This window comes from Nerophis lumbriciformis, linkage group LG01, assembly GCF_033978685.3.
Source record: "Nerophis lumbriciformis linkage group LG01, RoL_Nlum_v2.1, whole genome shotgun sequence".
Classification (NCBI taxonomy): Eukaryota; Metazoa; Chordata; class Actinopteri; order Syngnathiformes; family Syngnathidae; genus Nerophis; species Nerophis lumbriciformis.
In genome coordinates, this window is record NC_084548.2 from 76,389,661 (window position 1) to 76,406,431 (window position 16,771).

Consider the following 16,771-nt stretch of genomic DNA (forward strand, 5'->3'; position numbering starts at 1 on the left):
ACAACTTCACTGCTTTTGACTTTTGTACAATGCAGGCAGTTTTCTACTTTAAAACGGTCATTAAAAAAATAAAACTTCAACTCAACTAATAGATCTAAAGCTGATCTTTAGACTTAAGCCTTGAAAGTAAAATAATATATTTTTATACAGGTAAAAGCCAGTAAATTAGAATATTTTGAAAAACTTGATTTATTTCAGTAATTGCATTCAAAAGGTGTAACTTGTACATTATATTTATTCATTGCACACAGACTGATGCATTCAAATGTTTATTTCATTTAATTTTGATGATTTGAAGTGGCAACAAATGAAAATCCAAAATTCCGTGTGTCACAAAATTAGAATATTACTTAAGGCTAATACAAAAAAGGGATTTTTAGACCAACTGAAAAGTATGAAAATGAAAAATATGAGCATGTACAATACTCAATACTTGGTTGGAGCTCCTTTCGCCTCAATTACTGCGTTAATGCGGCGTGGCATGGAGTCGATGAGTTTCTGGCACTGCTCAGGTGTTATGAGAGCCCAGGTTGCTCTGATAGTGGCCTTCAACTCTTCTGCGTTTTTGGGTCTGGCATTCTGCATCTTCCTTTTCACAATACCCCACAGATTTTCTATGGGGCTAAGGTCAGGGGAGTTGGCGGGCCAATTTAGAACAGAAATACCATGGTCCGTAAACCAGGCACGGGTAGATTTTGCGCTGTGTGCAGGCGCCAAGTCCTGTTGGAACTTGAAATCTCCATCTCCATAGAGCAGGTCAGCAGCAGGAAGCATGAAGTGCTCTAAAACTTGCTGGTAGACGGCTGCGTTGACCCTGGATCTCAGGAAACAGAGTGGACCGACACCAGCAGATGACATGGCACCCCAAACCATCACTGATGGTGGAAACTTTACACTAGACTTCAGGCAACGTGGATCCTGTGCCTCTCCTGTCTTCCTCCAGACTCTGGGACCTCGATTTCCAAAGGAAAGGCAAAATTTGCTTTCGTCAGAAAACATGACTTTGGACCACTCAGCAGCAGTCCAGCTCTTTTTTTTCCTTAGCCCAGGTGAGACGCTTTTCGCGCTGTTTCTTGGTCAACAGTGGCTTGACACGAGGTATGCGGCAGTTGAAACCCATGTCTTTCAAGCGTCTCTTGGTGGTGGATCTTGAAGCACTGACTCCAGCAGCTGTCCACTCCTTCTGAATCTCCCCCACATTTTTGAATGTTTTTTTTTTCACAATCTTGACCAGGGCGCGGTGATCCCTATCGCTTGTACACTTTTTCTGACCACAGTTTTTCCTTCCCTTTGCCTCTCCATTAATGTGTTTGGACACAGAGCTCTGAGAACAGCCAGCCTCTTCAGCAATAACCTTTTGTGTCTTTCCCTCCTTGTGCAATGTGTCGATGGTTGCCTTTTGGACAGCTGTCAAATCTGAAGTCTTCCCCATGTTTGTGTAGGCTTCAGAACTGGACTGAGAGACCATTTAAAGCCCTTTGCAGGTGTTTTGAGTTAATCAGCTGATTAGTTTGTGGCACCAGGTGTCTTCAAAATTTAACCCTTACACAATATTCTAATTTTGTGACACACGGAATTTTGGATTTTCATTTGTTGCCACTTCAAATCATCAAAATTAAATGAAATAAACATTTGAATGCATCAGTCTGTGTGCAATGAATAAATATAATGTACAAGTTACACCTTTTGAATGCAATTACTGAAATAAATCAAGTTTTTCAAAAATATTCTAATTTACTGGCTTTTACCTGTATATGACTTATTTTTGGATCCTCAAGATCTTGAGGCTGATTTAGTTTTATACTATCACGGTTCACAAAATAATAATTAATCAAAAGCAATGTTATGATGAATCATTTGCCTGTTTAAGCTTCCAATTCAATGTTTTGGGGGAAATATTGCATATTTTGTGTTTTGGGTAAAAAAAAAAAAAAAGGTCATAAAACAAACACTATGGCAACAGATGGATCTGAACTTTATCATTAGATAACAAAAAATATGATTTATATTTAAATTTTGGTCCCCAGGACCTTTTTTTTTTTTATTGTTCACCAAAATTAATGTATATTGTGTTGGTTTGAAATATGAAAAATATCAAAAGGGCCCCTGCATGCTTTCATTTTTCAGTGTGTGGCCCTCAAAGTTCTGACACCCCTCTGTTAAAAGACAAACACAATGATTGTGTTATTTACGGTGCATTTTTTTATGTTACAGCCTTAACATGACAAACTTATTTTTGTCCTCAAAATTCTACACACAATACCCATGAAGACAATGTGAACAAGTTTATTTCGATTTTTTTTTTTTTTTTTTTTTACAAATGTATTAGAAATAAAAAACTAAGAAATCTGGGCTGTGGATACTTATGTATACGTGTGATTTCTTAGGGGTTTTTTGTAATAAATTTGCAAACATTTTTTTCTTTTTTAAAGTTCACATTTTAATTTGTCTTTATAATTTTGAGGACAAAAATGTATTATTCCATTTTGGAATAAAGCTGTGACATAAGAACATGTGACTAGTTGGTGGATGTCACAAGGCTTCAGTTTGAATTCATTCCCAGGGAAAAAGCCTGGGAAGTCGGACAGGACACTCTCTCTCTCTCCAGGTACTCTTATTTTGTAGAACTACTTCAGTGCTCCTCTGGACCTGAAGAACCTGTGAGGACTCCTAACACACGTTGATCTATTCCAAAGACATGTCACCCAACCTGTTTGACAAGTCCCGCCCCTGCAGCTATTTGATTGGCCCACATCACAAATGAACTTGCTACATTCCAGCTGACAAAAAGTGGAAGAATGTAAAAGTTGCGCCTGCAGCCTTCAACACATTTTTATTTATGTGAAATCATTTCTTTAATCAAACTTCAATTTAACGTAATGCATGTTTTTTTTTGACCAAAACAATTCATGAGAAAAATAGTTCAGTAATGTTTTTTGTGCAAAATAACCCTCCATCTATTTTCTACCGCTTGTCCCTTTTGGGGGGGGGGGCTGGAGCCTACCTCGGCTGGATTCGTACCAATTTAACATTTAAACATACTGTATCTTCTTTAGGGACATTTGTACCAATTCCCAGGTCCCGACAGTACCGATTTTCGGTACTTTTGTGTGTGTTAATAAATAATTGTTTTTGATCATCTTGTTTATTGCAACATTTCAAAAGTAAGTGATTTTAATAACTGCTGTCCAGTTATATCTTCTTTTTACCATCACATCTCTGAGTCTCTTTTACAGGTATGACTTGTGTTTTTGTTGCTCCCTAAAAAGTGTTAATACTGTTAGTTGTAGTTTTCATTAACAAATTTGGAGGTGTTAAAATGGCCATGTCAAATCGCTAATGCTAATCAGTAGCATGTCAATAGCAAAGCAAAAATATTTATAATAAAAATTAAATTTATTAATATTATTATATTTATATATTTATTATATGTATATATATATATATATATAATTATTATTATTTATTATATTTATTATATATTTATATATTATATATTATTATATATATTTATATATATAATATATATATATATATATCATATATATATAATATATATATATATATAATATATATTATATATAATATATATATAATATATATTATATATTATAATATATATATAATATATAATATATATATATCATATATATATATATATAATATATATATTATTATATATATTATATATATATATATTATTATTATTATATATATTATATATTTATATATATATAATTATTATTATTTATTATATAATTATATATATATTTATATTATATATATATATATATTATATATTATTATTTTATTAATTTTATTATAATAAAAATTAAAAAAAATGTTAGCAAAATATAGCACCGTTGGATATCTGTGTAGGTGGGCGTGGCCCTGGTTGGCAAATATGGTGATGATGTTAGGGGAGGGTGAGAGAGTCCCACCCCGAGAGGAGAGACACATTTTCTACGAATTACTGCTTATATTCAGGTGTGTTTCTCATCTTCTTTATCAAGGTGTTGGCCCCTGCAACTTGTCGTGGAGATATACACTATATTGCCAAAAATATTCGGCCACCCATCCAAGTGATGAGAATCAGGTGTTCTAATCACAGGTGTGTCAAATCAAGCACTTAGGCATGGAGACTGTTTCTACAAACATGTGAAAGAATGGGCCGCTTTCAGTGATTTCCAGCGTGCTACAAATCCAGTTGTGATATTTCCTCGCTCCTAAATATTCCAAAAGTGAAGAGTTTGGGAACAACAGCAACTCAGCCACCAGGTAAACTGACAGAGAGGTCAGCATAGTGCAAAGACGTTCTGCACAGTCACTTGCTACACAGCTCCAAACTTCATGTGACCTTCCAATTAGCCCACGCACAGTACGCAGAGAGCTTCATGGAATGGGTTTCCATGGCCGAGCGGCTGCATCTAAGCCATGCATCACCAAGTCCAATGCAAAGTGTCTGATGCAGTGGTGTAAAGCACGTGGAGTTGGCCCCTTAGTTCCAGTGAAAGGAACTTTGAATGCTCCAGGATAGCAAAACATTTTGGACCATTCCATGCTCCCAACCTTGTGGGAACAGTTTGGAGCGGGCCCCTTCCTCTTCCAACATGACTGTGCACCAGTGCACAAATCAAGGTCCATAAAGACATGGATGACAGAGTCTGGTGTGGATGAACTTGACTGGCCTGCACAGAGTCCTGACAGAACACCTTTGGGATGAATTAGAACGGAGACTGGGAGCCAGGCCTTCTCCACCAACATCAGTGTGTGACCTCACCAATGCACTTTTGGAAGAATGGTGGAAAAGTGCTATAAACACACTCTGCAACCTTGTGGACAGCCTTCCTAGAAGATATAAAGACACTCCACAACCTTGTGGACAGCCTTCCTAGAAGATATAAAGACACTCCACAACCTTGTGGACAACCTTCCCAGAAGATTTAAAGACACTCCACAACCTTGTGGACAGCCTTCCCAGAAGAGTTGAAGCTGTAATAGCTGCAAACGGTCATATTGACCCCTATGGGTTAGGAATGGGATGGCACTTCAACTTCATATGTGAGTCAAGGCAGGTGGCCAAATACTTTTGGCAATATAGTGTATATATGTACAAACCCCGTTTCCATATGAGTTGGGAAATTGTGTTAGATGTAAATATAAACAGAATACAATGATTTGCAAATCCTTTTCAAGCCATATTCAGTTGAATATGCTACAAAGACAACATATTTGATGTTCAAACTCATAAACTTTTTTTTTTTTTTTGGCAAATAATAATTAACTTAGAATTTCATGGCTGCAACACGTGCCAAAGTAGTTGGGAAAGGGCATGTTCACCACTGTGTTACATGGCCTTTCCTTTTAACAACACTCAGTAAAGGTTTGGGAACTGAGGAGACACATTTTTGAAGCTTCTCAGGTGGAATTCTTTCCCATTCTTGCTTGATGTACAGCTTAAGTTGTTCAACAGTCCGGGGGTCTCCGTTGTGCTATTTTAGGCTTCACATTTTCAATGGGAAACAGGTCTGGACTACAGGCAGGCCAGTCTAGTACCCGCACTCTTCCACAATGAAGCCACGTTGATGTAACACGTGGCTTGGCATTGTCTTGCTGAAATAAGCAGGGGCGTCCATGGTAACGTTGCTTGGATGGCAACATATGTTGCTCCAAAACCTGTATGTACCTTTCAGCATTAATGGTGCCTTCACAGATGTGTAAGTTACCCATGTCTTGGCCACTAATACACCCCCATACCATCACACATGCTGCCTTTTACACTTTCACCCTAGAACAATCCGGATGGTTCTTTTCCTCTTTGGTCCGGAGGACACGACGTCCACAGTTTCCCAAAACAATTTGAAATGTGGACTCGTCAGACCACAGAACACTTTTCCACTTTGTATCAGTCCATCTTAGATGAGCTCAGGCCCAGCGAAGCCGACGGCGTTTCTGGGTGTTGTTGATAAACAGTTTTCGCCTTGCATATAGGAGAGTTTTAACTTGCACTTACAGATGTAGCGACCAACTGTAGTTACTGACAGTGGGTTTCTGAAGTGTTCCTGAGCCCATGTGGTGATATCCTTTACACACTGATGTCGCTTGTTGATGCAGTACAGCCTGAGGGATGGAAGGTCACGGGCTTAGCTGCTTACGTGCAGTGATTTCTCCAGATTCTCTGAACCCTTTGATGATATTATGGACCGTAGATGGTGAAATCCCTAAATTCCTTGCAATAGCTGGTTGAGAAACGTTCTTAAACTGTTCAACAACTTGCTCAGGCATTTGTTGACAAAGTGGTGACCCTCGCCCCGTCCTTGTTTGTGAATGACTGAGCATTTCATGGACTCTACTTTTATACCCAATCATGGCACCCACCCGTTCCCAATTAGCCTGCACACCTGTGGGATGTTCCAAATAAGTGTTTGATGAGCATTCCTCAACTTTATCAGTATTTATTGCCACCTTTCCCAACTTCTTTGTCACGTGTTGCTGCCATCAAATTCTAAAGTTAATGATTTGCAAAAAAAAAAGTTTATGAGTTTGAACATGAAATATGTTGTCTTTGTAGCATATTCAACTGAATATGTCTTGAAAAGGATTTGCAAATCATTGTATTCCGTTTATATTTACATCTAACACAATTTCCCAACTCATATGGAAACGGGGTTTGTATATATAAGTTAAAGTTAAAGTAGCAATGATTGTCACTCACACACTAGGTGTGGTGAAATTTGTCCTCTGCATTTTAGCCCCTTGTTCACACCCTGGGAGGTGAGGGGAGCAGTGGGCAGCAGCGGTGGCCGCGCCCGGGAATCATTTTTGGTGATTTAACCCCCAATTCCAAGCTTTGATGCTGAGTGCCAAGCAGGGAAGAATGCTGGTATGAGCTTTTAAACATAACCCGTTAACTGCTGCCAATCAAATGGTGAATAAGATCCTCTTTAGGGTTGATATGTTTGTAAATGTGACTGTGATGAAGTCAGTGCCTCACCAGCCATCAACCTCACCGCACGTCACTGATAGAGAGAGAGAATGTTTCAAGTTTACGTGTGAAGAGTTTTAAAAAAAATCGGAGCTTTTACCAGCGTCATTGAATGCACCGTAGCCGTGATTGGCTGCTGTCGAGGCCAAGGCGAGTTCACTGCCTCACATTATTGTGACTTCTGCGTGCCAAAACGGGGACAAAAGTAGACTTTGTCACCGCCACGACTCCCCCGGAGCACTCCGCCAACACCTCTCCACTCGGCACCTGCACCCAGAGCTCATATAGTCACCCGAAAGTGTTTTTTTTGCACCCGGAGTGACTGAACGACGGGACCTCGTATCGGCGCGTGAATGCATCTTGTTGTAGTTAGCTTAGCCTCGTTTAGCTTAGCTTAGCTTAGCTTAGCTGTTCTCCACAAAGCGACTTTCTCCTTCGCGGTGGCCGCCCCGGAGCTCCACGACCCGGAAGCATTCGGACAGGGGGCACGCCTCGCCGAATCAGCCCAGAATAAGTCAACAAGTCCGCCGCAAAGGAAGGTGGTGTAAGCGCGCCAAGCTAGCGCCCATTTGCCGTGATTGGTAGCGCCTGAAGGAGCCCAGCGGCTCGAAGCCTGGTCCTCGTCCTCTCGTCCTCCTCCTCCTCCTTGTCCTCGTCCTCGTCCTCTCGTCCTCTTCCTCCTCCTTGTCCTCGTCCTCGTCCTCTCGTTCTCCTCCTCCTCCTTGTCCTCGTCCTCCTCCTCTCGTTCTCCTCGTCCTCCTCCTCCTCCTTGTCCTCCTCCTCGTCCTCCTCCTCCTCCTCCTCCTTGTCCTCGTCCTCTCGTTCTCCTCGTCCTCCTCCTCCTCCTTGTCCTCCTCCTCCTCCTTGTCCTCGTCCTCTCGTTCTCCTCGTCCTCGTCCTCCTTCTCCTTGTCCTCCTCCTTGTCCTCGTCCTCTCGTCCTCGTTCTCCTCGTCCCTCTCCTCCTCCTCTCGTCCTCCTCCTTGTCCTTGTCCTCTCCTCCTTGTCCTCTCGTCCTCCTTCTCCTCCTCCTCGTCCTCCTTTTCCTCCTCCTCGTTTTCTCGTTCTCCTCCTCTTCCTCCTCCTCGTGCTCGTCCTCTCGTTCTCCTCCTCCTTCTCGTCCTCGTCTTCTCGTCCTCCTCCTTGTCCTCGTCCTCGTTCTCCTCGTCCCTCTCCTCCTCCTCTCGTCCTCCTCCTTGTCCTTGTCCTCTCGTCCTCCTTCTCCTCCTCCTCGTCCTCCTTCTCCTCCTCCTCGTTCTCTCGTTCTCCTCCTCTTCCTCCTCCTCGTGCTCGTCCTCTCGTTCTCCTCCTTCTCTTCCTCCTCGTCCTCCTTGTGCTCGTCCTCGTTCTCCTCGTCCCTCTCCTCCTCCTTGTCCTTGTCCTCTCGTCCTCCTCCTTGTCCTTGTCCTCTCGTCCTCCTCCTTGTCCTCTCGTCCTCCTCCTTGTCCTCTTGTCCTCCTCCTCCTCCTCTTCGTCCTTCTCCTTGTCCTCGTCTTCTCGTTCTTCTCCTCTTCCTCGTCCTCCTCTACTCCTCCTCGTCCTCGTCCTCTCGTTCTCCTCCTCCTTCTCTTCCTCCTCGTCCTCTCGTCGTCCTCCTTGTCCTCGTCCTCGTTCTCCTCCTCCTCTCGTCCTCCTCCTTGTCCTTGTCCTCTCATCCTCCTCCTTGTCCTCTTATCCTCCTCCTCCTCCTCTTCGTCCTTCTCCTCGTCCTCGTCTTCTCGTTCTTCTCCTCTTCCTCGTCCTCCTCTACTCCTCCTCGTCCTCGTCCTCTCGTTCTCCTCCTCGTCCTCCTCCTCTCGTCCGCAGCCCCGCTCGTCCTCCCGACATGATTCCCGACAAGGTGCCCAAGGAAGATGTGTTTTACGGGGCGGAGGAGATGCGGAGGACCGCTCACGTCCCCACCTTCGACAAGTACAAGGACATGTACATGCAGTCCATTGAGGACCCTGACAGTAAGTTCATTTCTACCTTCTTTTGTCTTCTAATCACATTTCTTTTATTAATACTACCTTGTTTTCTCGGAAGTAAAAGTCGTAAGCTTTTAAAGTATTATCACATAGGAATAGTACAATAATTAAGTTCAAGTCCCACCTAAAAAATAGATGTATTAAAGATAAAAATAAATATGTTTAATGCAGGGGTGTCAAACATACGGGCCGAGGGCCGCATCAGGCCCGCCAACAGTTTTTACCCGGCCCGCAGCGTGAGTTTGCAAAGTCTAAAAATTAAACTGAAAGTTTTGAATGCAAGAAACGGCTGTTCTAAATGTGTCTACTAGATCAGTGTTTTTCAACCACTCATTCTCCTTCTATGCCACATCAATACGGAATGCACTCCCAACAGGTGTAAAAGAAAGTGCATCTCTATCCTCCTTCAAAACCGCAATAAAACAACACCTCCAGGCAACGTCAACCCTAAACTAACACCCTCCCCCCACCACATGATGAACTTGTGTGATGACTGTATTATGATGATAGTATAATTGATTAACGTGGACCCCGACTTAAACAAGTTGAACAACTTATTGGAGTGTTACCATTTAGTGGTCAATTGTACGGAATATGTACTTCACTGTGCAATCTACTAATAAAAGTTTCAATCAATCAATCAATACAGTCTGGTGTGCCGTGGGAGATGATCTAATTTCACTTATATAGGTTAAAAATGTGGTTTGCAAACCAGTAATTCTAGTCTGCAAATGATGTGTTGTTGTTGAGTGTCGGTGCTGTCTAGAGCTCGGCAGAAATAACCCTGTAATACTCTTCCATATCAGTAGGTGGCAGCAGGTAGCTAATTGCTTTGTAGATGTGGGAGGCAGTGTGCAGGTAAAAAGGTGTCTAATGCTTAAACCAAAAATAAACAAAAGGTGGGTGCCCCTAAGAAAAGGCATTGAAGCTTAGGGAAGGCTATGCAGAACGAAACTAAAACCGAACTGGCTACAAAGTAAACAAAAACAGAATGCTGGACGACAGCAAAGACTTACTGTGGAGCAAAGACAAAGTACATCCGAACATGACGTGACGATCAACAATGTCCCCACAAAGAAGGATAAAAACAAGTGAAATATTCTTGATTGCTAAAACAAAGTAGATGCGGGAAATATCGCTCAAAGGAAAACATGAAACTGCTACAGGAAAATACCAGAAAAAAAAGAGAAAAAGCCACCAAAATAGGAGCACAAGACAAGAAGTAAAACACTACACACAGGAAAACAGCAAAAAAGTCCAAATAAGTCAGGGTGTGATGTGACAGGTGGTGACAGTACACCTACTTTGAGACAAGAGCTATAGTGATGCATGCTTGGTTATGCTTTAAAGTCATATCCATCAATTGCGACAACGACTTTTTATTGTCATCTGACTTTCGTTTTTGAATTATTTCTGCTGGTGGTGTGCCTCCGCATTTTTTCAACGCAAACAATGTGCATTGGCTCAAAAAAGGTTGAAAAACCCTGCATGAGATGTCACAATAGCAATTCTTTGTAGACCAGTGATGTCAAAGTCAAAGAATGAATGATCTAGGACCCCCTGGGATGACATTTGATTAGTATTAGAAGCGGCCCGCAGGCCACAGCCACCTGTTGCACGCGCCAACCAGTGTTGGTGCTAGGAATTTTCAAAATGGGACCCCATCAAGTCATAAAAATGGGGTCCCACAGAAATTTTGGGGGTCCTTTTTTGTAAGAGTTTTGAAAACAAATGATAAATGTATGCATTATCCTGTTATTACTCACATTCTATATTGTGTTTTGGAAAAAGATTGTCATAAACGTTGCTTAATTCTAGGAGTGTAACGGTACGTTTATTTGTATTGAACCGGTTCGGTACGGGGGTTCCGGTTCGGTTCGGAGGTGTACCGAACGAGTTTCCACACGGACATATTAAGTAGCGTAACGCACTTTGTGTAAACAATGCACACCGAGGCACAACACACTGCCTAGGATAGACTGACCATACGTCCTCTTTTCACCGGACATGTCCTCTTTTACGGAGCTGTCGGGGCGGAGTTTCTTAAATGCCTCAAATGTTGAGTTCGGGTTGCGTGTATTTTCAATGTACGTTCAGGATTAAGAAGGGGTTAAAAACAAAACAAGCAGCAGCATTGGTGAGGGAGGGGCAGAGACAGAGAGAGAGAGAGAGAGTTATGATAAACTGCTTTTCATCCATAGATTTATCACATTTAATTTTTTATTATCTATAGCAGGTGTGTCAAAAGTGTGCCCCGGAGGCCATTTGCGGCCCACAGCTAATGTTTTAAAGGCCCACGGCACATTCTAAAAATACTATTCAAATAAACAAAAACATAACAAAAATGAAATAAAAAAGCTTGAAGATTAAATGTAATTTAGAAAAAGTTGCAATGTTGACTAATAAAACAAAGCTGTTTTTTTTCTTTCAAACTGTCATTGCTCAAAACATAAAATTGAATCAAAATCAATGTTACTATGAATGATTGACCTATCCAAGGTTCCCATTACTTCACATCAAATATTACTAAGGCTGCAGCTAACGATTATTTTTCTATCGATTAATCTATAGATTATTTTTTCGATTAATCGGTTAATCTATAGATGATTTTTTTCGATTAATCTATAGATTCTTTTTCCTTTTACCGATTATTTTTTTTATTTAAAATGAAGATGAAAAAATAAATGTAGGCCAGTTTTTTCAAAAGGCATGGCTTTTATTTACAAAAAAAAAAGTATGGCCACTCAGTCAACATTGACAACAACATGACAAAATATTCTGTAACAATGTAAACATTTAAAACTTTTAACATTTAACAAAATTAAAAGTAGCTTATTTGCTTTTTAATGTGCAAATATAAAAGTAAACATCCAGTGCAAATCTTAATATTCTGGAATAGTATAAGCATTTCAAAAGTAAAAGTATTGCTTATTTTGCTTTAAAATGTGCAAAAATAAAGATAAACATCCAATACAAAAAAGTGCAAAACGGAAATATTCTGTAACAAGTGTAAACATTTCAACAAAAGTAAAAGTATTGCTTATTTGCTAAAATGTGCAAAAATAAAGCTAAACATCCAATACAAAAAAGTGTACAGTGTAAACATTTCAACAAAAGTAAAAGTATTGCTTATTTTGCTTAATAACACAACAATGATAGTATGATTAAAGTGAAAGTTAATTGTTGGTTTGTACATAGTATATGTAACTGTTAATGTTGTAAAAGGTATTTGCACAACTAATTAACGTTAGCGTTTGTGACACGTCTTGTGCCGTGGGGTTCTTTCAGGACCGACAGACTGAACGCCAGACGGCTTTGTCAGGTTTACAATCTTTTAATTTTACACAAAGTCTTTTCTCTTCCAACTGCGCGGATCGCGCACCTGGGCACGATTGCGGCGTCGCTCCCGGCGCGCCCCGCCTCGCCGCTCCCTGGCCGCCGCCGCCTCTCCACAGCGTTAAAGAGGAGCGCGTCTTTGTAAACACTGAAAAGGCACGCCAAACGCGCCTCTCAGAGCGAAACGGTGCTTTAGTTTATGAATTTACAACGCAGATACAAATGACACATTCATGTTTTTGTGTAATAATGACAACGTATACGCACGCGGACGATTGACTTGTTGATGGTGATGGCAAGAACGCTGTCGGGGGTTTTCTTTTCAAATGTTCGTTCATAGCCGTTGTGCTGCTATGATAGGCCATTTCCGCTCGACACAGTGTGCATACAACAACATTATTAGGCCGTTTATTGAAATACTCCCACACTTTTGACAACTTTTGGCGTGCTTTTTTCCCCTCGCTCGCATCGTCTGCTTTGCGCTCCGCCATGACAGTAGTGTGACGTAAATATGCGACGCGCCGACGCACAAAAACGGCGTCGACGTATTTACGTAACCGATGACGTCGACTACGTCGACGCGTCGTTTCAGCCTTAAACATGACAGTAAGTGGTAACTTTGAACAATATGTTAACTAGTTTTTGAAAGTCTTTTTTGAGATTTTTAGATGCTTCTTTTAGTTCTGATTTGCTTAAAAATGACTGTCTTATGTTTTTAGACAGCACTTACAAGAGTCAATAAACAAACGAATTGTATTTCTGGACCGTGTAAGTCAGTGGTCCCCAACCACCGGGCCGTGGATCGATTGGTACCGGGCCGCACAAGAAATAAAAAAAAATAAAAAAATGTATTAAATCAACATAAAAAACACAAGATACACTTACAATTAGTGCACCAACCCAAAAAAACTCCCTCCCCCATTTACACTCATTCACACAAAAGGGTTATTTCTTTCTGTTATTAATATTCTGGTAGGTTCCTACATTATATATCAATATATATCAATACAGTCTGCAGGGATACAGTCTGTAAGCACACATGATTGTATTTTTGTATGACCAAAAGAAAAATACATATTTTTATTTTATTTTATTTTTTTAATTTCTTGTGCCCCCCCCTGGTCTGTGGGACAAATTGTCAAGCGTTGACCGGTCCGCAGTTACAAAAAAGGTTGGGGACCATTGGTGTAAGTCAAAACTCCAATAAAGGAATGTTTAAAAAAGAAGCCAGAGGGCGCCTGAAGGTCCCGTCTTCTGCCTGCAGAGTTCTGGGGCGACATGGCCAAGGACTTCTTCTGGAAGAGCAAACACACGGGACGCTTCCTGGACTACAACTTTGACGTGACCAAAGGGGAAATCTTCACCAAGTGCATGGCGGGCGCCTCCACCAACATCTGCTACAACGTCCTCGACCGCAACGTCCACGAGAGGAAGCTGGGGGACAAAGTGGCCTTCCACTGGTCAGTACATTGCCCACTAGTGGTCTTCCACTGGTCAGTACATTGCCCACTAGTGGTCTTCCACTGGTCAGTACATCGCCCACTAGTGGCCTTCCACTGGTCAGTACATCGCCCTCTAGTGGCCTTCCACTGGTCAGTACATCGCCCACTAGTGGCCTTCCACTGGTCAGTACATCGCCCACTAGTGGCCTTCCACTGGTCAGTACATTGCCCACTAGTGGTCTTCCACTGGTCAGTACATTGCCCACTAGTGGTCTTCCACTGGTCAGTACATTGCCCACTAGTGGCCTTCCACTGGTCAGTACATCACCCTCTAGTGGCCTTCCACTGGTCAGTACATCGCCCACTAGTGGCCTTCCACTGGTCAGTACATCGCCCTCTAGTGGCCTTCCACTGGTCAGTACATCGCCCACTAGTGGCCTTCCACTGGTCAGTACATCACCCTCTAATGGTCTTCCACTGGTCAGTATGACCGCCATAACCACAACACCAGGGGGAGCTCCACTAACCACATTAAACCCAGATTCCCATCTAACAAAGGTCTTAACTCATTCTCTTTCTATGCCACAGCAATGTGGAATGCACTCCCAACAGGTATAAAAGAAAGGGCATCTCTATCCTCCTTCAAAACCGCAATAAAAGTACACCTCCAGGCAGCTACAACCCTAAACTAGTTGGGAAAGGGCATGTTCACCACTGTGTTACATGGCCTTTCCTTTTAACAACACTCAGTAAAGGTTTGGGAACTGAGGAGACACATTTTTGAAGTGGAATTCTTTCCCATTCTTGCTTGATGTACAGCTTAAGTTGTTCAACAGTCCGGGGGTCTCCGTTGTGCTATTTTAGGCTTCATAATGCGCCACACATTTTCAATGGGAGACAGGTCTGGACTACAGGCAGGCCAGTCTAGTACCCGCACTCTTTTACTATGAAGCCACGTGGCTTGGCATTGTCTTGCTGAAATAAGCAGGGGCGTCCATGGTAACGTTGCTTGGATGGCACCATATGTTGCTCCAAAACCTGTATGTACCTTTCAGCATTAATGGCGCCTTCACAGATGTGTAAGTTACCCATGCCTTGGGCACTAATACACCCCCATACCATCACACATGCTGCCTTTTACACTTTGCGCCTATAACAATCCGGATGGTTCTTTTCCTCTTTGGTCCGGAGGACACGGCGTCCACAGTTTCCAAAAACAATTTGAAATGTGGACTCGTCAGACCACAGAACAATTTTCCACTTTGTATCAGTCCATCTTAGATGAGCTCAGGCCCAGTGAAGCCGACGGTGTTTCTGGGTGTTGTTGATAAACGGTTTTCGCCTTGCATAGGAGAGTTTTAACTTGCACTTACAGATGTAGCGACCAACTGTAGTTACCGACAGTGGGTTTCTAAAGTGTTCCTGGGCTCGTGTGGTGATATCCTTTACACACTGATGTCGCTTGTTGATGCAGTACAGCCTGAGGGATCAAAGGTCACGGGCTTAGCTGCTTACGTGCAGTGATTTCTCCAGATTCTCTGAACCCTTTGATGATATTACGGAGCGTAGATGGTGAAATCCCTAAATTCCTTGCAAAAGCTGGTTGAGAAAGGTTTTTCTTAAACTGTTCAACAATTTGCTCAGGCATTTGTTGACAAAGTTTTGTAGCAAGTATGGATAAAAGTAGTCGTGTGTGTAGTCCAGTAGGATGACTGAGTTTTCCAAGGTTGAAATAGTACAAAGTACAGTAGGTCAGAGTGTACACCTCCTTATAAAAAGTTTTACTGCACTTTCTAGTTCCAGTCCTTCCAGAGTTGAAAGAAATAATCATTAAACTTGTTTTATGTCTTGGCACAGCGCTCAAATTTAACCGCGGCCGCCCTCGTCATTTTCCGTAACGCCCCAAAAATGGACCAACATTAGCGGCAAGAACATGTTGTGACCACCCTTGACTTGTCACTAGTTAATGGACGAGGGATGTAACAGTAAACATGTGGTGACCACCCTTGACTTGTCACTAGTTAATGGACGAGGGATGTAACAGTAAACATGTGGTGACCACCCTTGACTTGTCACTAGTTAATGGACGAGGGATGTAACAGTAAACATGTGGTGACCACCCTTGACTTGCCACTAGTTAATGGACGAGGGATGTAACAGTAAACATGTGGTGACCACCCTTGACTTGTCACTAGTTAATGGACGAGGGATGTAACAGTAAACATGTGGTGACCACCCTTGACTTGTCACTAGTTAATGGACGAGGGATGTAACAGTAAACATGTGGTGACCACCCTTGACTTGTCACTAGTTAATGGACGAGGGATGTAACAGTAAACATGTGGTGACCACCCTTGACTTGTCACTAGTTAATGGACGAGGGATGTAACCGTAAACATGTGGTGACCACCCTTGACTTGTCACTAGTTAATGGACGAGGGATGTAACAGTAAACATGTGGTGACCACCCCTGACTTGTCACTAGTTAATGGACGAGGGATGTAACAGTAAACATGTGGTGACCACCCTTGACTTGTCACTAGTTAATGGACGAGGGATGTAACAGTAAACATGTGGTGACCACCCTTGACTTGCCACTAGTTAATGGACGAGGGATGTAACAGTAAACATGTGGTGACCACCCTTGACTTGTCACTAGTTAATGGACGAGGGATGTAACAGTAAACATGTGGTGACCACCCTTGACTTGTCACTAGTTAATGGACGAGGGATGTAACAGTAAACATGTGGTGACCACCCTTGACTTGTCACTAGTTAATGGACGAGGGATGTAACAGTAAACATGTCGTCACCACCCTTGACTTGTTACTAGTTAATGGACGAGGGATGTAACAGTAAATCGTATAATGATCATTTGTGATAGTAATACAGTTAAATTTTTTAATTAGCGAAAAAATGTCATTTGTTAATGCATTTTGGGCAACAGGAAGTCAGACGCATGCGCACTAGCGGTGTTTGGCGTGATAATCATGGCGGACTAACTACACCCACTTTGCTGCGGAGATTTCCCCTCGGATGAAAC

The 16,771-nt window shown here is 42.0% G+C and overlaps 1 protein-coding gene across 2 annotated transcripts in view; it reads left to right on the forward strand.

Annotated features, from left to right (window-relative positions):
• Positions 1 to 7,850: 7,850 nt before the first annotated feature.
• The window catches only part of acss2 (acyl-CoA synthetase short chain family member 2), a 50,512-nt gene continuing 41,591 nt past the window's right edge, over positions 7,851 to 16,771 (forward strand). For both annotated transcript variants that reach the window (XM_061926027.1, XM_061926028.1), the window contains exons 1-2: positions 7,851 to 8,935; positions 13,551 to 13,746. In XM_061926027.1, coding sequence (XP_061782011.1) covers positions 8,809 to 8,935; positions 13,551 to 13,746 — 323 coding nt within the window. In that variant the 5' untranslated portion in view covers positions 7,851 to 8,808. The remainder of the gene's footprint in view (positions 8,936 to 13,550; positions 13,747 to 16,771) is intronic.